The sequence below is a fragment of the Mauremys mutica genome, chromosome 15, assembly GCF_020497125.1.
Source record: "Mauremys mutica isolate MM-2020 ecotype Southern chromosome 15, ASM2049712v1, whole genome shotgun sequence".
Lineage (NCBI taxonomy): Eukaryota > Metazoa > Chordata > Testudines > Geoemydidae > Mauremys > Mauremys mutica.
Window position 1 is genome coordinate 16,516,207 of NC_059086.1, and position 26,514 is coordinate 16,542,720.

A 26,514-nucleotide genomic window follows, 5' to 3' on the forward strand; every position below is an offset into this window, starting at 1 on the left:
CCACCTTTCTTTCCCAGAAGATAAAGCACCACAGCCAGAACCACGATGGCAGGGATTGTAATTCCAAACAGGAGCTTTAGATCCAGCCCTAGGAAAGAACCTCGATGTGAACGGCCTCTTCAAGCAGTCACCGGCGAGTCCCCACTGGCTGGAGCTGTATGAGTCCTGTGGTAAGTGGTGACCCCTAATATCCTCATGAACATACCACGGAGCTCACCCCACAGTTATCTTCAAGGCGACATTAGTGGCTATTCTTTGGTAGTAGAGTTGGTTGAAATTTTTCCACAATTTTTTTTTGACCCTACATTATTTTAATCCAAACACTGTTTAACTGAAATAAAAAACTTTTCCCCAGACAATTCACATGCAAGGACCTATTTAGTCTTTCCAGAAAAATAATTATGAAATTAAAAACAATGTTTTCTTTAGTTCTGAATTGACTTTTTTTTTTCATTTTGGTTTTCAAAAGCCATAAATGGAAAGAAAATGTTCTTTTGAAAGGAAACAAAACAAAACTCTCTGTGTTTCTAACTGACAGTTTTCTCTCATTTTTGTTCTGAAAACCCAGAACAAAGGAAAATGTCTAGTTGAAATGAGGCCACATGAATTTTTTTTCTTGAATTTCATGAATACTTTTTCATCAAAACATTGGAATTGTTATGTGTTGAATGAAATTCCGGACAGGAGTCACGAGGTGGCGCTGTTACACAAAGTTTGACACAATATTTTCCTTGCAATGGGAGGGGTCCACACAGCCTTTGCAACCATATTGTGTAGGTATTGGTTTGCTGATGCAGATGCTTTGGGGGGAGTTGGTGCAAATAGCCAGGTTTGGACTCTGCTAACGTCAGTTCCTGGGGCTCTGTTGCTCCCTGGGAACCGGGTACTGGTGCTAGGCTGAGATTCCTGAAAGAGGGTTTTGCCCATATGCTGTTTGTGACACCTCTGTTCCAGGACTCAAGCACAGAGCGTAAATAACTAATTACATGGAGAAAAAGAATATGTGAGCCCAGGTGTGATGATGCATATGGTGCCTCCTGCCACAGCAACAACAAATACAGTGAGTGGAAAAGGAGGAAATAATTCACTGACTGCCAGTTTAACAGAGGGGGTCTGTGAACTCCAGATGAAACTTGCCCATCAGAAGGGTTTGTGATTCCCCCTTTGAAAGAGCCGTTTTCCTGCCCTGCAAAGATGCATGACACCTGTTGGGTGTTTCCTCTACATCAATCGTCACAGCGATTGCACTCAGACTAGAATTGCCCAGCCCAGGACTCAAGTTTCCCCAAATAGAATCCACCGGATAAAGAAACGCTTCAGAATCAGTTACCTTGGGGGAGGGGGGGACCCCTGATATCACCACTGGAACAGCCTTCCAAGGGGAGTAGTGGGGGCAAAAGACATATCTGGCTTCAAGACTGAGCTTGATAAGTTTATGGAGGGGATGGTATGATGGGATAGCCTAATTTTGGCAATTAATTGATCTTTGACTATTAGCAGGTAAATAGGCCCAATGGTCTGTGATGGGATGTTAGATGGGTTGGGATCTGAGTTACTACAGAGAATTCTTTCCTGGGTGTCTGGCTGGTGAGTCTTGCCCACATGCTCAGGGTTTAGCTGATCGCCATATTTGGGGTTAGGTAAGGATTTTCCTCCAGGGCAGATTGGCAGAGGCCCTGGGGTGGGGGTTCGCCTTCCTCTGCAGCATGGGGCACGGGTCATTTGCTGGAGGATTCTCTGCAGCTTGAAGTCTTTAAATCACGATTTGAGGACTTCAATAGCTCAGACACAGGCTAGGGGTTTATTACAGGAGTGGGTGGGTGAGATTCTGTGACCTGCGTTGTGCAGGAGGTCAGACTAGACGATCATAATGGTCCCTTCTGACCTTAAAGTCTATGATTCTATGACTCTATGACACTGCTGGAGTCACTACCTAGGCAATAAATATGTAAGAGACCAGAGCCAGACCATGGCCCCACTACAGGCCAATAAAGAGGACAGGAAGCAGTTGGTCTCCATGTCCACTGAAGGTAGGACAGGAAGTAATGGGCTTAATCTGAAGCAAGGGAAATTTAGGTTAGATGTTGGGGAAAACTTTCTAACAATAATGGTAGTTAGTCACTGGAACAGCTTCCAATAACCCCATCTTCAGAGGTTATTAAGAAAAGGTTGGACAACCCCCCTGTCAGGGACAGTCTAGGTTTATTTGGCTCTGTCTCAGTGCAGGGGCTGGACTTGATGACATCTTGAAGTCCCTTCCAGCCTGACATTTCTATGATGTCTTTGTCCCCAACCTATCTGGACTGGGCCATCTGAGCTGAGCTGAGTGAAAAGTAGGGAGGGGAGAGGGGTTCCCTGTGACAAATTTTGAACAAAGATGCTTTGTTCGAAATTTTTCATTTCAGATTTTGAAAATGGATGATTTTTAGCTTTAAGATTTTCAGGTGTTTGTTATTTAATTGTCTGTTCACCACCCCTTTGCCACCATGCTGAGTTGCTGGGCAGGGCCAAGCTGGGATACGGTCACATGCACACACACACCCCTTACCAGTGACGCTGAGGCGCTGGGCAGGGCTGAGCAGGGATCTGATCACCTGGTTGTCGCTGTCCTTGATCTCGTACCCACAGGAGTAATTCCCGGTGCCGTCTCTGGACACCATATGGTAATAGTCATAGGTAACCTTCTCCTCCGAACCCATCTGGGATGAAACCTCCTCCCCGTCCTTATAGAAGACGACCCGTGTGGCTGGGATCTGGGACAACACGGAGCACTGGAGCTGCACAGAGTCCCCAGGCTGGGCAGACGTCTGGCTCAGGTAGAGGGTGGGGGCACGAAGAGCACCTGGGAAGGAGAATGGAGCCAATGGTGGCACCCGGTGTTGTTAGTGGCAGCGGAAGTCAATGGTGGGTGAGTCTGTGCCACGTCTGGGATGGAGGCTCTGATTCCAGCCCAGCTGGGTAGATGGGGGGACGAGCTCTCTCCAGTGCCCAGGACGTTTATTACTCGGTATCTTTTGGGTTACGTAAGAGCCTAGGCTGGGCTCCTATTGTCTGGCACTGTGCCCTCTCCTAGAACCAGGGGCCCTGGCACAGGCACCCCATTGACCCAGCTGGGGCAGTACGGCCAGGAGAGAGGTGACCCCTCAGAAAGGGCAGCCACTGGCCATTGGGGGCTGTCTAGGGCACGGTCCACACCTTGGCCTGCCCCGATAGCCCATGGAGTGAAGGCCAGTTGTTGCCTCATGGAGCTCGTCAGCCAACAGCCAAGGAGCTGTGTCCAGTCCCTATCCCCTCTGACATCTGCTCTAACATCCTCCCTGTCCTTGTGCCCCTCCTGCCCCCCAGCTTGCACAGGGGGCACCAAGGGCAATTCCAGGCCCAGGCTAAGGAGCAGCAGCAGGGAGCGAATCATCCTTTCCCAGGAATCACCAGGGCGATGGGACCCAGCTCTGAACTCGCAGGGGAATTGCTGCTGCTGCTGGGCAGGTCAATGTCTGCCCAACACCTTCCCCACCCCAATGCTACTGCCCTGGCTGGCAGCATCCCCTGCCACTGCGGCTCAGCCAGAAAAGACAGGCAGCCACAACTGAAAAGCTGCCTCCTGGCTTGGCCAGCCCCTGCAGGGCTGGACACCGGGTTGCTGGGCGCAGCTTCCTGGCCCGGGTCATATGGGAGCTCAGCCTGCGTGATCTAATTTTCCCTTCTGACCATACCCTTTCGAAAGCCCTATCTTTGCTCTGCCATTGACCCCCACTCACCTTCCCGGGATGAGCAGGGCTGAGCTGATATGGTTACACACAGAGACACACTCACACAGAGACACACAGACACACACAGACACACACACCTTACCAGTAAAAGCAACAAAGAATCCTGTGGCACCTTATAGACTAACAGACGTTTTGCAGCATGAGCTTTCGTGGGTGAATACCCACTTCTTCTCTTGCATCCGAAGAAGTGGGTATTCACCCACGAAAGCTCATGCTGCAAAACGTCTGTTAGTCTTTAAGGTGCCACAGGATTCTTTGTTGCTTTTACAGATCCAGACTAACACGGCTACCCCTCTGATACTTGACACCTTACCAGTGATGCTGAGGTGCTTGGCAGGGCTGAGCTGGGATTTGGTCATCCGGCTGTCGCTGTCCTTGATCTCGTACCCACAGGAATAATTCCCGGAGCTGTGCCCAGACACCACAAGGTCATAGTCATAGGTGAGTTTCCCCACTAAGCCTGTCTGAGATGAAACTTCCTCCCCGTCCTTACAGAAGATGACGCGGGTGGCTGGCGTCCGGGAGAACACGGAGCACGTGAGCTGCACGGAGTCCCCTGGCCGGGCGAACGTCCGTCTCTGGTAGAGGATGGGGGAAGGGAGAGCACCTGGGAAGGGGAATGGGTCAGAACTGTCAGTGGGGTTGTCGGTGGTGCCCGACGCTGTGGGTGGGGCAGAAAGTAAATGGCTTGTGGGTTTGTGCCACGTCTTGGATAGTGGCTCTGATTCCAGCCCAGCTGGGCAGACAGGGGGACCAGCTCTCTCTGGTTTCATTCCCCGGGATCATTTAAGTTGTGCAAGAGCCTAAGAGCTCAGCTGGGCTGGGCTCCCATCGTCTGGCGCTGCACATCCTCCTAGTACAAGGGACCCAAGCACTGGCACCCCGCTGACCCAGCTGGGGCAGTACAGCCGGGAGAGAAGTGACCCCTCAGTGAGACCGGCCCCTGGCTGCTGGGGGTTGTCTAGGGCCTGGCCAAGACCTCAGCCCACCCCCATAGCCCATGCGGTGAAGGACAGTCACTGCCCCATGGAGCTCGTCAGCCAACTGCCAAGGAGCTGTGTCCAGTCCCTAACCCCTCTGACATCTGCTCTAACATCCTCCCTGTCCTTGTGCCCCTCCCGCCCCACAATCCCCAGCTGGCACAAGGGCACCGGGAGCAATTCCAGGCCCAGGCTAAGGGAAGGTCCTGGAGCAGCAGCAGGGAGCAGGTCCCCCTTTCCTGGGAATCACCAGTGCGATGGGACCCAGCTCTGAACTCGCAGGAGAATTGCTGCTGCCGCTGAACAGGTCAATATCTGCCCACCACCTTCCCCACCCCTGCAGTGCTCCCTGCTGCTGCCTTGGCCGGCATCCCCTGCCCCTACTGCCCAGGCACCGAGCAAAGAAACTCGGCCATGACCAAAAAAACACATCCCAGCTCAGCCAGACCCTGCTGGGCACAGCTCACTGGCCCGGGTCATATGGGAGCTCAGTCTGGGTGACCTAATGGTTCCTTCTGGTCGTTCCCTCTTGAATGCTGCCTGCCCACCTAGTGCTGACTGTTAATGGTGCTGCTGATATTTAAGGACAAGGCACAGGCTGCATCCATGTGTTGGGGGAGAGGCGGGGGGCGGGGGCTCCAGAGCCCTGCAGCCAGGAGGGGCTGGGAGCCAGTACCAGGGGAATGTAAATCCCTTGGGGTCAGAGCCGCGGTGTCCTCTGCTTCCCAGGGCCAGTGCCCTGGGGGTGGGATGGGCCTTGGATGTGACTCTCTTCTTACCTATGTGTCACACTGGCCTGGTCACAGGAGAGAGGCATCAGGGCAGGAAGGGGTCAGCCAGGAGACCTGCGCCCCACTCAGATCTCACACAGCCCCATCCGCCTTCCTGTGCCATTGCTGCTGGCACTGCACTGAGCAGGGTGTAGTCCAAGGGGTGGTGGCTGGAGACCTGGAGATGGAGGAGTAAAGGCCCTTGGTAGATTGGGGACAGACAGACAGACAGACTCACCGGGCACAGAGCAGATCTCCTGGCTGCTGGAACTCATCGCTGGGAACAGAAAGGTGACGTGTGGTTAGTGCCGAGTAGAATCTCCCCTGCTGTGAGACACCCTGCCCCACCCGTCCCACCAGGGGCACCCCCCCCACTCCATGATTCTGTGCCAGGCACTATGCAGAGCCCTGACCCCCCCGTCAGGTTCCCTCTGGAGGGTTCCCTTGCCCCCAGGAGATCATCACTGAGCATCTCTATACACGGCTCTGCTAACAGCCTGGCAGCGCCAACTTTCATCCCCAGCCCTGATAACTGAGCTCAGCCCCTCACTTCCCCAACAGAACCTGCAGCAGGAAACACGCTATGAACAGACAGAGAGTTGGGCCCAGACTTGATAGGGACGTTTGAGACACAGGCCCAAAGCAGAACCCCTGATCCCAACCCATCCTGAAAACACAGATCTGGGGTTAGATCCAAGCTGTGTGACTTGGGCTTGGTCCTATAATGAGTCAGACCTGAGCCCCAGACCTAGAACCCCTGAATTCTGGGGGAATCCAGAACTGTGTGTAGCTGGTCAGATAGCTGGGCTGGTCACGGTGTCCAATGGGCTCTTCAGTGCAGCAGAGACAGGCAGAACAAGACCCAAGGGTTGGATACCGAATCTGGGCAAACTCCAGTGAGAAAGGAGGCAGCAGTTTCTCACTGTGCTGGGGATTAACCCCCGGCTCCAGCTCACCAGGGAAGTGGGGGAGTCACAGCCAGGCCAGAGGCCCTTCTGGAAGATGCTTTAGTCAAGCACAAGTGACTGGGCTCAGTGCAGGGTTGCTGGGGGAAGTTCTCTGCTCTGGGCTATCGGGGGTCAGACTGGATGGGTGAATGGTCCCTTCTGGCCTTAAACTCTGTGAAGCTGTGACTGTAACCCCAGCCTGGGCCGACTGCTAGCCCCGGCCCGTCCCCAGCACCGAGCGCTGGCCCTGTGCTGGTTTGGGACAGTTCCACTCCCTCGAACATCGCAATAGCACAAACCTCTCTGCCACTGAAGGGGATTTGCCAACTCACTGGGCTGGGGGCTGCTCTCAGTTCTGTTTCCTCACAATCTGCTATGAATTAGCACCGACTTCCCACATACTCACCGGGCAGCAAGAGGCACAGAGACAGGATCATCGGGGCGGTAGCGGAGCCAAGATAGATGGAAATGGCCCAGCAATGACTGCTCCTGATAGGGTCGGGTGGGGACAGTCTGCAGTCGTTCCCTGCTCCGACCTGCCCCTGCCCCCCTCTCCCCCAGGGCTCAGGGTGGAAGGACCCTCTCCCTGTTCAGCATCTCTGCCAGACTCTCAGGGCTAAATTGTGAACCCAGATGCTGTCGCTGCTCTGAGCCCCCATCAGGGCCATATGACTGAGGCAGCAGGGACACCACAGCCCCTCTCTGCTCTGCCCCGTCCTGTCCTCACATCTGAGCGTCACCGCTCCCCGTTTCCTGGCCACCCACAGTATCTTTATTTAACGCCGGAAGCCTGAGAATTAAACACACATCAACTGCATCTTTAAAAACCCTCCTCTGATTTAGTAACAGAGGGGAGCACAGGCCTAGCCTGGCTGGAGTGTTTAACATTAACCACACCTCGCCCATCCATAGAGCTCAAAGTGCTTTAGGCAGGAGGGAAACAGATGCAGAAACTGAGGCACAGGAAGATGGGGACATGAATGGCCTGAGGTCACCCAGGAGGGCAGAACCAGGAACAGAAGCCAGGACTCCTGATTTCCAGGCCAGTGCTCTGTCCACTAGGCCACACTGCCTCTCTTTACCCCAGGGCCAGCGTGATAAAGGTATTTAGGCACCTAGTGCTGCAGCCAGGTGCCTAGTGGTATTCACTAGCGCTCCTGGGCAGTCTGGGTGCACAACTCCTGTTGGCAGCCAATGAAAGTTAGGCACGTCACTCCCCTGGACACTCTGTCAGTCGCACGAGGCACCTGTCTGCATCGCTGGGCTCCTGAATCTGGCCCCAGGTGATGAAGGACCCGAAGCAGTTGAAAAAGGGCAGCTCCTTCTCCGTGCAGAGCGGGGCCAGGCAGCCCCTAAGCCGCCTGCCCTCGTGTGTGAGCCATGCCCTGCACGGGCGCTGGGAGGTCACTGTCAGGATGGCGGCTGTGGCTGTGTGTCATCTGAGGAGCTCTCAGCCCTCACCTCAGGGCCACATGCTGCTGACTGTGGAGATGCAGCACCGTGCAGTCCCCAGGTGTTAGGGGAGCTGGGCTCCATCCCCCACACTGCTCCCTCGCGGGGGTGCTTGGGGCAGCCAATCCCCACCTGTCCAGCCCCTCTTGGCGACGGGCTCTGAGCTCCAGGGCTGACAATGCTACGTCAGAGCTGAGCCCACAGCCCAGGGCTCCAGTGACTTGGGGCTATTCACCCAAAGCTCCCGCCTCCCACAAACCCTCCCCATCACGTCCCTCCCTCTCTAACGCTGGGAACAGGCTGAGTCTTGGGGAGCCTGGGCCCAGCTGACGCCAGACAAGTCCCAGTGAGAACCGAGAGGCCAATTTCTGTCCAGGCAGTTGATTAACTCTGGGCCAGATCATCCAGGGCAGGGGGGATTCTCCATCCCTGACAATGTCAGAGCCAGGCTGGGGGCCTTCCTGGGAGAGGCTTTGGTCCCACACGAGCTATTGGCTCAATGCAGGGGGCTGGGGGAGTCTCTGGGCTGTCCAGGTCAGACTGGCTGAGCTAACGTCCCTTCTAGCCCTGGAAGCCAACGCACAGGGGCTGTTTGTGTCCCATGGTGGAGAGAGCCTGGCTGGGATGGGCCTGAAAACACAGAACAAGTGTCAGAGACACAGGCTGGGAAATAGGCTGCAGGGGCTTCTTTGATCTCACAGGTGGCCCACCCCCTCCTGCGCCTGGACCCTGGGCTGAATCCTGCCTCCCTTCCCCAGCCCAACCCCCCGGGCAGTGAGGGCAGAATTAGACCCGTCTCCCTGCCCTGCAGGGGATATTGATGGACCCAAATATTGTGGGACTAGAGAGCGACCCGCTGCTGCTCAGAAGAGGGAAGGGAGAGGAGAGTCGGTGCCACAAGCAGTGACTCTCTGCACACACAGTCTGGCTGTACTTGCAGGATGAGCCATCAGCACCCTGAGCATCTACAGAGTACCCTGTGCAGATACCTCTTCCCCAGCTCTGCAGTGAGCTCACCCTGGCCTGACCACAAGCTTGCAGCCCAGCGGGGTGGGGATGAGTCACAGGCTGTGATGTGGGATGGAAGAACCAGCTCTCACACTGTGATATTTCTGGCCCAGCTGAATATCTCTGTGGTTCGTTCTCTCTGTCTCTGACATTCTCCAGGGGAGTCTGGCTCTGAAGTCCAAGTGCAGGAAAGTAGCAGAGTCTCACCGGGATCAGACCAAAAGCCCCTGGACGTCTCCTGTTGTGATGGCTCCTAGAAAGGATAAAACCAGGAGGTGGTTTGTGGACTTTAGGAAAGTAAACCCATCCCCCAGCCTGGCCTGTGCCCCAGACCCCGAATACAAGTTACCTACTGCTTGTAACTGCTGTTCTTCGAGATGTGTTGCACGTCTCCATTCCACTCCAGGTGTGTACGCATCCCACACACAGTTGCTGGAAAATTTGCCCTCAATGGCACCTGGTGGGGCAGCTCGAACGCCCTCTGCTGCTGCGTGCTCATAGCACTGGTATAAAACACCCACTTTGTGTCCTACTGAACGAGTCTAATTTATTCGAGGCCATTGATTTTGGGGTTGCACAGGGAAGAGCCTTTCTTTCTCTCTCATAGGCAACGGATACCACCAGGTATCCAGGAGGGAGAAAAGGGGGTGTAAAAGAACTCATAACCCCAGGCAGGAACAAAGTATTTGAAGTCAGAGGAAGGGACATGGAGAGCTCCTTCAAAGTCTTAACTGGGTCCATAATGGTGTCATTGAGAGGCAGGGGAACTTTTGAAGGGCCTGCAGTGGCTCAAGTATCGACTAGGCTGTGGGAGGACTCCTTCGCTACCTCCTTCTATATGCCTAGATTTAAGGTCACCCTCTTCTTATGACCTTCTCATAAACAAACTAGGGAAATACAACCTAGATGGAACTACTATAAAGTGGGTGCAAAATTGGTTGGAAAACCATCCCCATAGAGTAGTTATCTGTTGTTCACAGTCAAACTGGAAGGGCATATCGAATGGGGTCCCGCAAGGATCAGTTCTGGTTCTGGTTCTGTTCAATATCTTCATCAATGATTTAGATAATGGCATAGAGAGTACATTTATAAAGTTTGTGGATGATACCAAGATGGGACGGGTTGCAAGTGCTTTGGAGGATAGGATTAAAATTCAAAATGATCTGGACAAACTGGAAAAATGGTCTGAAGTAAATAGGGTGAAATTCAATAAGGACAAATACAAAGTACTCCACTTAGGAAGGAACAATCAGTTGCACACATACAAAATGGGAAATGACTGCCTAGGAAGGAGTGCTGTGGAAAGGGATCTGGGCATCATAGTGGATCACAATATGAGTCAACAGTATAACACTTGCAAAAAAAGCAAACATCATTCTGGGATGTATTAGCAGGAGTATTGTAAGCAAGACACAAGAAGTAATTCTTCTGCTCTATTCTGCGCTGATTAGGCCTCAACTGGAGTAGTGTGTCCAGTTCTGAGTGCCACATTTCAGGAAAGATGTGGTCAAATTGGAGAAAGTCCAGAGAAGAGCAACAAAAGTGATTAAAGGTCTAGAAAACATGACCCATGACGGAAGATTGGAAAAATATTGAGTTTGTTTAGTGTGGAGAAGAGAAGACTGGGAGGGGACATGATAACAGTTTTCAAGTACATAAAATGTTTTTACAAGGAGAAGGGAAAAATTGTTCTTCTTAACCTCTGAGGATAGGACAAGAAGTAATGGGCTTAAATTTCAGCAAGGGAGGTTTAGGCTGGACATTAGGAAAAAATTCTTGTCAGGGTGGTTAAGCACTAGAATAATTTGCCTAGGGAGTTGTGGAATCTCCATCGCTGGAGCTTTTTAAAAGCAAGTTAGAGAAACACCTGGCAGGGATGGTCTAATACTTAGTCCTGCCATGCATGCAGGGGGCTGCCCTAGATAACCTCTTGAAGTCCCTTCCAGTCCTATGATTCTATGATTCTTTAACAACTCCTGGTCATCTGGGGGAAGCGACATCCCCCATCTCCCGAGGCTGCCTCATCGGGGAAGTGGAAGAGGAGGCCAGCACCAGCTGTGGATGTTCTTGCTTCCTTTCTGCACAAGCAGGATCTTTAGCCAGCTCCAGTAGTTTGGTACCAGGCTCAGTACTGGAGTCCGGACCAGGTGCCACCTTCTTTCCGAGGCAACCAAATAGGAGCACCTAGAAACTGGGGGAAAACCCATGGGTTCCAAAAGGGACACTGGACCGTCGTAGGTCCCCAGTGACCTCCTGGTCACTCGATGTTACTCCTGTGCCCGGGTCCATGGAAGGATGGAAATGCCAGGAGCAGCAGCGAAAGCAGCTCCTCGGATGGGAGGAATAGGACCCGATCTCCGACTTGGAAGAGGACGCGACTCTGTCTGGTGACCACCGGGGTGCCATTCCTGCCAGTGCTAGAGACTGGTGCAGTGGTGGAGAGATTCGCACAGTGGCAAACATAGCTGATTCCCCCTTTGACAGTACCGAAAGGTGCGGTACTGAATATTGAAATGACCCAGCGGGTTCAGTCCTCTCCACCAGCACCAATAATGCTGACTCCTGGACTGCTGACAATACCGGTACTGACAGCAAGAGAAGGTCCCTGGCAGTAGCAAATGCCTTCAGTGTGGTTGGTACTGAGATAGTAGAGGTACTGCACGAGGCTGCAGATATAGAAGGCTCTTCTGGTGCCAGAGTTGATGGTGGTTGTCTAGACGACGGAGTGAAAGGTGCTGACTGCTGCAGTACCGAGGCAGAGGAGTGCTTTGGCTCAGAACTCATTCTAGTCTGAACTCCATCCCTGGCTGTCTTCAGTGCCAGGGATCACCCTCTTTTGGCTGGCTGTTTCTTATACCTGTTTCTAGGCACTGGGGATGGTGATTGGTGCCGCGACTCTGGTACATAGCAGCTCTCCTTACCAACGCTGAGGCACTTGGTGCTAAGTCTGACCAGCCTGGCTAAGATGCAGGTCTCAGTGCCACCTCCATGAGCAGGAATTGAGCCTGGCCTCCCAGTCCTTTGTGTGAGGCTTAAACTCCTGCAGATCTGTCAGTGGTCCCCAATATGAGCTTCTCCCAGGCACCTCAAGCACCTGGAGTGCGGGTTCCTCAGGGGCACAGTCTTGTGGCAGGAGGTGCAGGGCTTAAAGCTAAATCATGATAACTAATTTACTAAATGTCACTAAAATTAACTCACATGAGCTAAAACAAACTATGACTTACTATGTACAATAACAAGAAAGTCCTCTGAGATAACTGGCAGATGCAAGGAGAGCAGTTCCTGCAAATGTCTCAGATGGTAAGAAGGAGCTGAGGGGCGTGGGGTCAGCTGGACACTTTATATCAGTGCTAACAGCGTGCAGCAGCACAGGGTGCTCGAGCTGCCCTGACAGGTCCCACTGAAGGAAAAAATTCTGGTGACCATGCATGGGGTTCGCACATCCGTAGAGTGGAATGCGTATGGGCATCACTTGGAGAAGAATCCTCCTTTCCCGGCAGCTCTAACCGGGCTAATGCACAAATATCGTGTCAGTTCCAGGGCGGCTGCTCCTCTGTTCCCTCGCTGGGTGACTCTTCAGGCCTTCCCACCTCAGACCAGCCCTGGGCTACAGCCCCCTGTGGACTGGCTGTGCTGACCCCCAGCAGGTCTGGACTTCATACCTGCATCTCCACCTACTGGAGTGGTGACCAGCCATGACAGCAGTGACTCAAACAGCTTCTTACAAAGTCTTGTTTGATCTCCACAGCAGGAGCCAGGCACAGCCAGAGAACAGGGTTTAACAGAGTAACAGGGCTCCTTGCAGGTCTACCTCATCCCTAGACCTAGGCAGCCTGTCCTACCCCAGGCCCTCACTTCTGGGGCCATCTGCTCCCCACAGTCTCTGCCTCCCCTCCCTGTCCTTCCAGGTGTGTGTCAGTGCAGCGCAAGCTCTCTGTTCCTTCCTGGGTCCTGAGCCTGGTTCACCGCGGGTGGCTCAGCAGGGGGCCAAAGGGGATGTCACAGCGGATGGCCCTGCAGTGTCTCTGATCCCTTGCAGTGTTTGCCAGGAGGTGGGCGGAGGCAGCCAACCCCAGCTTGAATTAACCCCTTAACCCCTTGTGTTCATGCAGTGACCCCGTAGAACAGACAAACAGAGCAGACAATGTTCAGCGGTTACTATAGGGCAGCTCCAAATCCATCACACCCAGTGATTCTCATTTGTTCCCCTAGCTCCCGGCGCCAGGGTGGAAATGGCTGCTTTGGGCGCTGGCTATGCCAGGAGAACAGTGTTCTCACACCATAACACCTCCCTGGGGTTCACCTCCACTAGCTATGGAGAGTTAAAAAGCCCATGGCACAGGCGGCCTTGTCTCCACTGGAATCTGATGCTGAGAGCACTGTCTGGGCCCAGCCAGATCATCGTATTCACACCTTTTACCCAGCGCGGACCCAGCATTTGTGGGTGGCACTGCCCAGGGCTCCCCACCCCCCATTCACTGCTGGGTCCCATCACGACCTGCACTAAACCAACAGCCAGGCCCTAGAGTTTAAATGCAGCACACCCAGCAGTAAGACAGACATGGAGCACAGGGTATTGGGGTCACACTTTACAGATCCTCACCACAGCCATGGGCTAGAAACTTACTTTTTATTTGCTTTAAGCCAAAACTGAGATTCTCCCACAATCCCAGGAGCTGGGGCTTTAAAGAAAATAGCAAATACCACGTGTCATGGATCCACAGGTCTGGTGCTCTGGAACAGTCCCTAGGAGGTCCCCTTCTGTGTGTCGGCTCATATAGGGTCACACTTTCTGTAGGGTAAGCCACTTGGCTTCACCACCTCCTGGGACCAAATCTCAGAGCTTTCAGCCCCCCGCTTCATGCTGTGAGCTCCCCTCAGTGAGTCTGTCTGAGCTGGACACCTGGGGGAGACTTGCACACCCAAAGGGAGCAGTGCACCCCCGACTCTGGAGTGACTCTCAGCCAGCACTGTAACAGCAGGAGGGTTTATTGGGTGTTTAGAACACAGTGTAGGAAGTTGTTAGTTAACACAGAGAATCAAAAGTTCCAGCATAATCCATCTGGGTCAGTCCAGAGTAGGGTGACCAGATGTCCCGATTTTATAGGGACAGTCCAGCTTTTTGGTCTTTTTCTTATATAGACTCCTATTACCCCCCACCCCCTGTCCCTATTTTTCAAATTTTCTGTCTGGTCACCCTAGTCCAGAGACATCAGACCCTTCTTTAGTCCCAATCCAGGAGCTTCTCTCTGCCTTCAATAGTCCAAATTTAACAACCCCACCTGGCCCCTCCCCCATCCTTTGTCCTCCAGCTGGTCACATCCAGCTGGCTTCCCAAAGTGGGTGGGGCCATCCATGGTCATGTTGCTAGGTGCCGAATATCTGGGCAATTGCAGTGGCCATTGTCTTCAAAGAGTCTCCAGGGGCTCCAGGCCCAGGCAGCTGGGCATCAGTCACACCTGTGTCTCTGGGCCTCTGCAAAGACCAAACACCCTCCCTGCCCACACCTAGTTAACCATGTACCACATAGGGAAAATGAGGCACACACCATATTTATCCAAAATATTATGAAAAATTCTCACTCTGTGGCACCATGAGACTTGACAATGCTGCAGCTGGCAGCCTGTTCCCCTCCTGCACTCCAGCCCCCTCGCTACAATTTCCAACAGCATCTGAACCTCGAGCCCAGCCAGCCCTGCTAGAGCCCAGGGGAGGGCTCTGGTGGTTGGGGGGCGGGTTCAGCACTCGGGGTGCTGCTCAGTGTGAGGCTTTCACAGTCCAATCTGATACAGAGAGGGCCCGATCCTGTCACCCATTCACATGGCCTGAGGCTGGCAGGAGCATTGTGCATGTGTCTGCAATGGGAGTGAGTCAGTGCCACTGCGAGACCCTTCCCTTCTGCATCCCCCGACCAGTGTGTATTGAATTTCCTACATTTAACAGTTGTGTTACTGTAGTTCCCTCCAATCAGCACATTCCGATGTAACTGTGGGTTGGGTCAAAACATTGTCACAAATCACTGCAGTTTCCTTTTGAGTTCAGGGGGCAGAAAACTTCTGACGTTGCCATTTCCCCATGTTCCCTGTGGGGCGAGGTTCTTTCCCAGGTGTTGGCATTTGTGTCTGATTCCTCCCATCATATTTCCTGGCTCTGGTATCCCAGGAACAAGAGTCAGCTCCAGAGACCCCTTGGGAGTCAAGTTCTGAGTGTTTCTCTCTGTGTGATTCCCTTTGCCCCACAGGAGGGGTTCAGAACTCAGGATATTGGTGTTTCTTTCCCCCCTTCTCTCTGGGGGCTGTTTGCAGTTGTGGAGGCTCCTGCTCAGTTTTATTCCCCATCCTCAACTTGGGACGCAGGTTGGTGGGTAGATGCTTTTGGATTTATTGTATCCCATGAGCTGTTTTCTTTCACTTCCTTGTCTCCAGGGCCGAGTGCTGTCCAGGTGCTGAGACTATTTCTCAGGTTGCAGGTGTCCCTGTGTTTTTTCCTGGCCCTCCCTGTCCCTAAGGGCAGGGGGTTGTGCAGAGGCTGTGGGATCTCCCTGAATAACAGATCCACTAACTCCTAATTACTGTGGAAATCCCAGTCGCTGGGGGGTGGGGGGAAGAGATGCTGAGGGGTTTTCCCTGGTCCCTCCCTGCAGCATGACCAGGTCTGAGGAACGGGAACAATCTCTCAGAACCTTCCACAGGAATCTCCAGGATAAGGGCAATTGAACTGACACTATAGAATGAGAGACTCCCCCCTTCTAGATCCAGATACACCCCAACTACTGTCGATGTCACACCACAGTTCCAGATCACAGTGTCGGCCTCCCTGGGGTGATACTGCCCCCCCCCAGATCTCCCCAGTGCCCAGCACCCCCCCTCATGGAGTCTCTCCAGCCTCTCCTGTCTCACTCTGCCCCTCACAGTCTCACTCAGCATCCCCAGCTCCCAGTCCAGGCTGTCCCCCACCTCCACCTCCCAGTATCCCCTGCAAACGCCATCTTTAAAGGTATGTCTTCACTAACAATGTTAAAGTGCTGCTGCAGCAGCACTTTAACATGGATGTGTAGTTGTGGTACCAGCTCTAGGAGAGAGCTCCCCCAGCGCTGTAAAATACCCAACCCCAGGATGGGCATAGCTCCCAGCGCTGGTGCACTGTCTACACTGACGCTTTACAGCGCTGGAACTTGCTGGGGGTGGTGATGGTGTTCCACACTCCTGAGCAAGAACGTTGCAGCACTGTAAAGTGGCAGTGTAGACAAGGCCTAAAGCATAATGATTCCTGGACACAAACCCCTCCTTCCCCAGGGCTATCAGGGCTCCAGATAGGCCATCCGGTCATGGAGATTGGGGGTCATGTTGGACTCTTCTGCCATCTCCAGAGACGGTGATTTCAGGGTGTTTCCAAATTGGCTCCAGGGTGATGCAGACTGGGGAGAAAATCCAAAATATTCCCATTAGCCACGGGCCCATCATGGACCCCATGATCCAACAGGAGAGATTCCAGCCAACATAGCGAGAGTGAAGAACAGAGTATTAAGTTGGGGGTGACTAGTGGGACTGGCACCCCTAGCCTGGGCCAAGTCACTGAGCTGGTGGGGAGGTGGGGGGAGCTGGAATGGGGATTGGGCTCCTTGCTTCCTCTCACGCCCCCCCTGCACAGGATCAGTCCCTGAGAGGCACTAGGGCTCTGGGAGTCCATGGAAGATGCCCAGGGAGTGAAGACTCTGCAGGCTGTGGAGGGAGGGCTGAGTGGGGCTGTTGGGGGAGCTGATCGTGTAGGGATGGATCATCGCTGAAGGGCCAATGGAGATGTGGTGGGGTGTCAGGACTAGCTGGAGGGGGGATTGCAAGGGAACTGCCCGGAGGTGAGATTTACAGCTCAGGGCAGCATGTTCAGGACCATTCGGAACATCCAGCCTCATGGCTCTGCAGCCAGCCCTGCCCTGCCCTGCCCTGGCTGCCCCACGGGGACCCCACACCTCTGACAGCTCAGCTACATAATGCCAACACCACTAACCCCAGTGCAGCATCTGCTCAGCCCCTTGCAGCCCCACTCACCCATGTAGCTCCGAGCCCTCCTGAAATCTGGTAGGGAAGAGACACAAACATGGTCAGGGGCACAGCAAACACAGGGAACTTGCTCCCACGGGAGGTGCTGTTCTGGGAGAGGGTCATTGGCAAATAGAAAGAGACCAAGTGATTTGAAATGTGACACGAAAACACGTTCTCTTACCTAGCACTGTGACCGCCCTGCCTGAAATGGAAAGAGACGGAGTTATTCTCTGTCATTTAGGCAGAGGACTCAGTTCTGGGGGCTGCTCTGTGACCGTGTGATCACTTTACACATAGTTCATGGGCCCTCGCTGCTGAAGGAGAAATGTCCCGGCTCTTTGAACTGAGAGACAGGTAGGGTGACCAGACAGCAAATGTTAAAATCGGGACAGAGGTGGGAGGTAATAGGAGCCTATATAAGAAAAAGACCCCAAAATCGGGACTGTCCCTGTTGAGGAAGTAGAGCAAGAACTGACAGGGATTTCAATGCAAACAGTCACCTCCGTGAGCAAGAGTCAGACTAGCTGTAACCCTAATAACACAAGATTTGTAGAAGCGAGGATTGTGTGAGGCAAGTGGGAAAGAACTGTGTGAGAAGTGGTTGCAACATTGTGTCGATAATGAGGAAGGTAAACTAGCATCTGAATAGAAGTGAGAAAAATAAGATATCAAGATGGCCTATGTATAAACAAAATGCAGCTGTTGCTTATATTGTATGTAACAAGAAGTATAAATGCTTGCTGTAATTGTTTACCTGTAGAGAGACCTGCCTAGGAGGGGGAAACCCTGTGTCCTAGCACACTCTCTCCCTCTATGCAATTGCTTGAGAATAAATAAAGTATCTGATTTTGCTGCACCCAACAAAAGAGTGAGAACTAAGCTTTTCTCTGACAATTTGGGGGCTCGTCCGGGATGGCAACGCCTACTGAGACACAGGGAGCTGCTATGGATCGTTCCACTTCGAACTCCATGGCACCACAAGAGAGGTATGAGACCTTTTGAAATCACTATTGGGGTATCAGAGGAGGACTGTCTGTGGGGCCGTCTGTCCCTGTTGGGCTTACGCCATCTGAACTTATTGACTGTGCAGCACAATCAGATGCAGGGCGGTGCTGGGGAACTGTTTCGCCGGCCCCAATAAGGTTAATTTATGTGGTGCTGGGGACTTAGTTTTGCCACCCCCAATAAGGTAGTTGTATCCGGTGCTGGGAAACTGTTAGTTTGGCCGCCCCCAATAAGGTTAATGCATAAGGGAAATGCATTAGGTATGCACTGGTGCTGAGGGGTTTTTACCGCCTCAGGAGGGGTTGTTACTGCCTCATAAGGGAAAGTGTATTGCGTCTGGATGTAAGGTATAGATGCATCGTGGTATTTAGAAATAGAGGCCTTGGTGTGTATGTGTGTGTACACCAGTGTGAATGAGAATTGCCGGACGATGCCCAGAGTATTCTGCGAAGCGTAAGCTCGTGACCAGAATTATTCTAAAGCAAGTCCGGTAACTCCACCTAGAGAATCTGTAGAAGATCCAACCCACAGTGGGCTGACTCAGCCTGGCATTGTCCGGTGAAGAAGCTGCCTGGGTCTAGGAGTGTGTGAACCCATCTTCCCTCCCCCTTCTTCTCTCTGTGTGTCTCTCCTGTGTGAGTGCCCTGTAGGGTGAGATCCTTAGTTTATCAGCCACTAGCGAATAGGGTGTTTTCCCTGTGTGTGATTGGAAAATGGGTGGGGGACAGTCTAAGTATTCCCTCTCACCCCCTAAGGGTACCCCAGCATATTACATGTATGTACATTATGGTCCTAAAACCTGCAGGTATTTAGACAATTGGAATCTTTGCACGTGTGAAAATCCATCTAAACAATGCCCACTAGAATGTATCTTCAATATAGATAAGATCATACATCTCAGAGGAGCTTTTAATCACAAAAAAGCCTCTGACACACAGTGGGAGCAATTTGTCTATTGAGAAAAGGAATGGGTTAATTTAAAATTCAGCTTTGCCCAGAGATAAAGAGAAAGTTGCTTTGTGTTCAAGGTCAAGAATCAACGCAGACCATGCTAAGTGCAAAGAAAGACTGCTTTCGGCCCCAGCTGGCTGTGAAAAAACATAGAGGAAACCAAAGGCAATACAGGTTACAGGACTGAGATTACGTTTGCAAAGCTTAACTGTCTGGTGAGATCCAATAGTATGCCTTTGTGATCCTGGAGCCGGTGTGGCTTGGTGACACTGAAGAAGCCACAGGCAGCCGGTCTGGACTGAAATCTCTGAAAGAGACGCCCCAGGAGATCCCAGGGCATAAAAGAACAGCCCTCCCAAGAGCGGAAGCAAGTTGGAGATCGCACAGCGCCTTCTCTGGACGTTATACACAGACGTGGCCAGTCTGGACGTATGTGCGTGAGTATGAAAGTGGCTTAGGGCTTGGGGTATTAATGTTTTTTTTCCCTGAGTGATGTGGGAGCGTTCCCAACACTCTCTGTTGTTTTAGTATTTTATTAATGAAGCTTTAAAATTCAGTCATATAGTGTGTTTTTTTTATCTTCCTCCAACGACCCTGCAGTGTCTGCCTATTCACCTGACACAAGGGATAGATTGGTAACAGAAATTTGTCACAGTTTGGTGGGCAATTGAAAAGTGGGGAGCCCTGCAGAATTCACACCATCGATTTGTTTTGCCCTTGTTATTTTTATGTATGCTTTGCTTGGTACTGTTGGTGTTATATGTTGAGGATTGCATGATTAAAGGTGTGCCCACTCTCAGCCGCAGTAAGTCTGAGAACTGGAGAGGGGTTTAGCATTCCTCTCTCCACCCTGGTTGACCAGGAAGGGTGGCAGATGGATCTACCCCTAGTCATAGCAGGACTGGGCAATAGAGAAGTTGGAGAAAAGGGAAGAGATGTGTACTTGATAACTATAATTGAGCAAATTAAGATCATGAATGAGGCAGCAACTCAAACCTACGCCCAGGGCAAGTTGCAGGCCTTGAGACAGGACTTCCAGGTAGAAAAGGAGGCCCTAGCTAAGCAAGTACCGGTCCTTCAGGGACTTGTCAAAGTTTAACCATTTGTGCTCAGCATATGCCGTAACAGCAGTGTGTTTGCCACAAGAGGAAATTGAATAGTTAAACGCCAATGGGCCATGCGTTTTTGCCCAGGTTGCAAGCCTCATGAGGGAGGACTTGGGTAGCCTTGTGAGTAAGACTGTTTAAGGGAAGAGACCAGGAAGGGTGGGGGCTAGTTGAGAAGCCCACCCTTCTAGGTAAACTGTTAGTGGAACAAGCCGGTGCCTATGGAAGGGACGGTTCAGCGAGAAAAGCAGGATCGGGCCCAAGTGGGCAGGCAACAGATAGAGAGGTTGGAAAACAGATTGGAAAATTTGAGGGCATAGTGGAAGGAAGGAGTAAGTAAGTATAAGCCTGGGGATTACTATTCAAGGACAATACTTGAAATGGTGATTTGAGTTGATAAAAGTGGCTGTTGGGAGACAAGCAAGTGATTCAAGGAAAGAGTGAGAAGTTAACACTCTAGTTGCTGGCGGGAACAGCAGTTGAACTTTGTAAAACTGCTAAGGAGGAAAGGCAGGGGGCATGAGGTGACTAGGACACACACAGGGGCTGAACAGACACTGCTAGGAGAAATCTCCAATCAAAGGCACAGGGGGCACTAGCTCACCTGGAGTGGAGCTCCTGCAGGGACACTAACCGAACCAACCCTTCTTCTGAGATGCTGAAATGGGAAAGAGAAAAGAGTTAGACACAGAGACATGCTGTGTGATGCTGTGTGACCCATAACAACTGGGGTTAGTTATAGACACCCACAGCCACACTCCCAGCCCCAGGAGCCAGCAGCTTTGATAGGAGCAGAGCTCATGGTTAGTGATAGGTACCAATATGCAGGACCCCTGGGATTTGCAAGGCATCTAACCTTGAGGGAGGACGTGGGTCTAGATCGTGATACAGCTCTGACGTTCTCAACCCTTCTGTCTAAGGAGAATTCCTTTTCTGTATTACTAACGGCCCTTTGGAACTGCTACATGCTCCAGTTGTAACTAGGGAATGGACGTGCAGCTGATAGGAGCTCACACCTGGGATCTGGCCTTGGCAAAAATGCATGGAAACATGAGCCACGTTCTGGGGAGTGGCCCAGAAGAGCTGCTCTCCAGCAGTCATCTATAGAAAACGGATGGCCCCACCTGCTGCATCAGAACAATGGCATTGGCTTGACACAGGCCAGGTGACACCTGTCTGTCTAGCCAGACATGGGAGCAGGTACCCCTGAGTCTGCTGCAGAGAGCTCACAGTGCTGCACTGGGACTGGGGTAACTAACGTGACTGATTTTGGCTGAAACTCTTCACTCAGCCCTGCCCCGTGGTGTCGGTGCTTCTGGATCTGCTCAGCACCCTGTGTGGCTGTGAGCCTCTGCCTGGGGGTTTGTAGCGGGGTGGTTACCCGCTCCTGCCCTGAGGGGCTTATGACAGTCCAGGAGGGGGCTGTGGCAGAAGGAAAAGCAGCTATGCTGATAAGGGAAGCAGGCTCAGGTGGGGCCACACCCCAAACAGACCCAGCTGGCCCTTATAAAAGGGCTTTGAGCCAGATGCTCAGACACACATTCTCTCTCTAGCTTCTGAGAGGGAGGGACCTGGCTGCAGGGAGCTGAGAAGGTACCTGGAGTGGAGCAGGGTTGGGGGAAAGCCAAGGGGAGCTCCAGCCTGGAAACCCCCAAGGCTGCAGCCTAGTCTAAGGCCTACTGGGTACAGGAGTTGCAGGGGGCAGCCCACAAGTAGGCAGAGGCAGCAGGTCCAAACCCCCTTGCCTGTGAGGAGTGGCTGATACACTGCAGTCTGCTCAGGGAGTGGGGCTAAGCAATGACTGGCAGTAGCTAGATTGAGGCGAGGTGGGGATGGTGGGTGGGGAGACCCTGGGACTATGGGTTTACGGCCAGGGGGCAGAACCCAGAATAAAGGGGCACCAGGGTCCATGGGGACTCGGGCCCAGTGGCAAGTGGGACACTGGTCTGCAGAGCATGCTCAGGAGGCTGGAAGAGCTAATTCCCTGAAAGACCAGCAGGAGGTGCTGCCGGGTGAGTCTGCACATCGTTACAGGGCTCTAATGAGGAAGTGGATGAACTTACCAATCGTCTTACGCAGCTCCTGGCGCTCTGGGGAGAGAAGAAAAGGAGAGCATCATGGGTTCAGTGTGGGGCGTTCTGAGCACAGTCACAAGGGGCTCTTCCAGACTTGGGTACATCTCCACTGCAGCTTGGAGGGTGCTTCCCAGTTGGGCTGGCAGAGACGTGTTAGTTCTGCTTAAGCCAGTGTGCTAAAGTAGCAGAGTGGCACATGCAGTATCTTGCGCTGGCCGCTCAACTTCAAACCTGTTCAGATCTGCAGGGTGCGTAGTAGGGCAGCTACCCTGCGCCGCTGCCCCTGACACTCCTAGCTGCATGGCTATTATTGGCATTGTCTGATGGGGCTGCCAACAACGGCATGTGGCTCACTGGAGACTGCCAGGAGGAAAAATCCCCAACTGCTGGAGATGAGACACTAGATTGTTCACACTCTCAGTTACTATGGAGGATTCTTTCCAGGTGTCTGGCTGGTAAATCTTGCCCACACACTCAGGGTCTAACTGATCACCATATTTGGGGTTGGAAAGGAATTTTCCTCCTGGTCAGATTGGCCGAGATTCTGGAGTTTTTTTCACCTTCCTCTGCAGCATGGGTCACTTACCAGTTTAAACTAGTGCAAATGGTGAATTCTCTGTAACTTGAAATCTTTAAATCATTATTTGAGGACTTCAGTAACTCAGCCAGAGGTTAGGGGTCTGTTACAGGAGTGGGTGGGTAAGGTTCAGTGGCCTGCGATGTGCAGGATGTCAGAATAGATGCTCATGATGGTCCAATCTGACCTTAAACTCTATGAGTCTATGAACAGCAGAGCCCTCGAGTGTGGTACACTCGTCTACAGGACTCGCAGGAGCCAGTGTCTTCCAGGCCCCCGTTCCCCAGTGACCCATGAACAGTCCCCAGAATGCAAAGCTCAGCTCTGACAGAGGATTCCAGTCCTGGAAGCTGATTGGTGGATCTCTGGGAGTCCTGATTGGTTCCCTGCTTCTATTTAAACTAAGCACAGGACCAGGAAATCACCTGTGCCACTGGGCTTCCCCTGCTTAGTGCTGCCTCCCCTGTGCTACCTGCTCCTGCTGCCTGACTCTGATCTCCCAGTAACATGACCTGCTGCCTCCTGACTTTCCGGCTGCCCTTCTGCACTATCTCGGTGTCTGTTCTTCTGGTAGCCTGGCCTGGCTCCTGGCTTCTGGCTTCTGACCTCTGTTCTGACCACTAAGCCTGACCACCCATGTCCCAGTTGTGACCGTCTGCACAGACCACATAGGCTACAGGAGTGGGCCTGGTGCTGAGAGAATGGATTCAGCTACCCAACTTCTGCCCTCTGGAGCACCAGACATGCTAGAGTGGGCTGCCTGCCTTCAGGTAGACACCAAGCCCTGCAGGCTCGAGCTACCCACCTGACTTTGCAGAACCAAATATTGCAGGAGTGAGTAAGACAGCTGTGAATGGAAAATGCCACTCTCCAGCCATGGCCCATGGAGCCCTGTTCTCTGATACCATCTAACCATTCAGGCAGATGTAACTGCTAGCAATTCCAGGGGTTTATAACCAATGTCACTTTTGGTTCCTGATGCGTCCTCAGTCCTACCCTACTGATTGTGCAAAGGTGGTTATCAGCCTGGTATCAGGGGAAGCCCAAGACTGGGCCTCTCCTTTCTGGAGGGCAACATCCTGGTGCTATCAAACTGGGAAGTCTTCCTCTGAGCCACGTCACTTCTATTGGATGATCTGCACCAAGTTTGAACTGTTCAGGCTGTCCTAGGAAAGATCCCACAGGGGCAGGGCACCACAACCTTCTCTGCAGCTCATTTCCACCACCTCCCTGCTGATACAGGTTGGTCTGAGGTATTCACTGTGAGTACCTATGAAGGGCAAAAGTCTTAAACCAACTGCACCTCCCTTGGACTCTATTTTTTTTCCTCAAGATTTGATTTCATCATCACATTGTCCCAGTACCAAAAACAGCAAGGCCGAAGCCCTGTGCCAGAATATTCATAGCACAGCTCCTCACCGGGATACACTCACATTGATACGCTCTAACTCTGCCTCAGGAATTCCACCTGATGAACAAATCATTGTCAACAAACAACAGCACAACTCCCAGAAAGGGATCAGGAACAGGGGGGAACCTTTTTGTGTTTTTCAAGGCCCAGCAACAGTTGTGGTCTGCCATGATTTTTTCTAGTGGAACACATGGGGAACTGTAAGACCTAATGGTTAATATCCCGTCTCTTTTGGTGGCCCCGGATGCAACCCATTCATTGCCTCCTGTGATATTTGTGCCTATGCCAAGAAGACACACACCCAGAGGTCTCCTCCATTCCTTGGACATCCTATCTCATCCTTGCAGCTATTGTGTGAACTTTATTCTAGAATTACCGGAGTCCAACAAATTCACAGTAATACGGACAGTAGCGGAACACTTTCCTAAAATGGCCCCATTTGTCTCCTGCACGGGTGTACCCTCCGCTGAAGGGATGGTCTAACTATATATAAACTCAACAAAGAATCCTGTGGCACCTTATAGACTAACAGACGTTTTGCAGCATGAGCTTTCGTGGGTGAATACTTGCATCTGAAGAAGTGGGTATTCACCCACGAAAGCTCATGCTGCAAAACGTCTGTTAGTCTATAAGGTGCCACAGGATTCTTTGTTGCTTTTACAGATCCAGACTAACACGGCTACCCCTCTGATATATATAAACTGTGTCCACCTCCAGAGATGATGGGTTCTGGAAAGTCATGATCAGTGGCCTCAGTTCATGGCCTGGTTCTGGTGCCCTTTGCCTGATGAGGGTCCACACAGGTCTTCTCTCCGCATGCTCTCCAACATCCAGTGGCCAAAAAAAAAGGACCAACCAGATCCTTGAACAGTAGCTGTGATGTTACATCAGCCACCACCAGGGTGACTGGTCCTCGCTTCTCCCTTCTGCACAGTTTCCATATAACAACACAGACCATACATCTGTGGATCAAAGACCGTTTTCCACTAACTAAAGGTACCACTCCTGATTCCACCTGCAATTACTAATGTCCTCTCCCATCCCAGCCACCTCATACCTAGTTCAGTGGATTACTCAGTGGAGGGGAAAGTATGGCTCTCCATGAAGAATCTCTGAACAGACAGACCCTTTCACAAGCTGGACTTTCAGTTTCTTGGACCCTTTAGGATACAGCAACAGGTTAACTCAGGCACTTTTGAACATCAACTACCCCATTCTCTGGAGATTCACCCGGTGTTTCATGTCTCAATTTTGAAACCCTACATGGGAAACCCTTTTGGCCAGCTGTGCTACCTTATCTGGGAGGGATACGGCCCTGAGAACACCTGAGAGATGGTGGAAAATATACACACTCCTGCGTAGTATGAGCATTCCATAAGAATCACCCCAAAAGGCCTGGTCCAAGGGACTGATGCCAGGGAGATGTCTTGAAGCCTGGCCCACAGGGCTCTTCTCAGCCAGTAAGTTCCAACTCACCTCACACTGACCTGCTGACACCTACCAGACCTACAACCTCAACTGTAACAGAGGACTCCATTTCGGGTATCTGATCGGTGGAACACTGTGGGTCCTGATTGGTTCTTTGCTTCTATTTAAATGAAGCACAGGACCAGGAATATTTTCCATGCAACTGGGGTATTTCCTGCTCAGGACTGGTTCCCTTCTCCCACCTGCTCCTTCTCCCTGACTCTGATCTCCTGGGAACCTGATCCTGCTGCATGTTCACACCTGACTCCTGGTCCGACTACTAGGCTGACCACTCATGATACTCGAGCAGAGCTAGCATGAGTCAAATACCCGAGCTGGGATGCTCATTCAAGTCAAGGGTCTCAGAACTGACAGGATGCATCAGACAAAATTGTTGTTAATGAACAACAGACAAGGTCCCAGATCAGCCTTTAAACAAATTGCCCCTGGGGGCAGCACTCCCAGCTGATGGCCCTGCTGGGAATGAGGGGAGGGAGTGTCATACCCAAACATGTATCACGTAGAGAGAGGCCTGTAGTCCTGTAGTCTATCACCTGGCCTTAGACCTGGTATTTCTGTGCCCGGCAATCCCTTTGTGGTGCTGATTTGTGTGACTCTAGGGTTAGTGGTTGGCAGGAGCTTAGCTGGGAAAGGGTCTGTGGGGCTGTGTGGCACTGGAGTTACAATTCATCCCTAGAGACATGGGGTCAGGTCCTGTCTCGGCTCCTAGTGGAACAAGGTGGGTTGTGGGGCCCATTAGAGTGCACCTCACAGAGCCCATTTAAAGCATAGTAGGTTTTGGAGACTCTGTTCATTCGAGGTCCAGGCCTAGACTAGGATGTGGGGAAACTGGACAGTACTGAGGAGCTGAGGGCTGGGATAGCAGGGAAATGGTGAGTGGGGACTGAAGGATGCCAATAGAGCTGGGGCTGGGGGAGGAAGCCCAGGGCTGG

General features: G+C 52.2%; 1 protein-coding gene and 1 long non-coding RNA gene across 2 annotated transcripts in view; one reads left to right on the plus strand and one right to left on the minus strand.

Moving 5' to 3' along the window:
- Nucleotides 1-1,948: 1,948 nt before the first annotated feature.
- On the plus strand, nt 1,949-4,193 carry LOC123349774. Its single transcript, XR_006573636.1, has 3 exons — nt 1,949-2,030; nt 2,629-2,816; nt 4,041-4,193. It is a non-coding gene; the product is annotated as an uncharacterized LOC123349774 (long non-coding RNA).
- A 12,038-nt stretch (nt 4,194-16,231) lies between these two features.
- The window catches only part of LOC123349806 (butyrophilin subfamily 3 member A2-like), a 47,624-nt gene continuing 37,341 nt past the window's right edge, over nt 16,232-26,514 (minus strand). Inside the window, exons 12-14 of the mRNA XM_044987993.1 lie at nt 22,095-22,121; nt 20,636-20,689; nt 16,232-17,171 (exon numbers count right to left, since the gene is read on the minus strand). Of these exons, the coding sequence (XP_044843928.1) occupies nt 20,661-20,689; nt 22,095-22,121 (56 nt within the window). The 3' untranslated portion in view covers nt 16,232-17,171; nt 20,636-20,660. The remainder of the gene's footprint in view (nt 17,172-20,635; nt 20,690-22,094; nt 22,122-26,514) is intronic.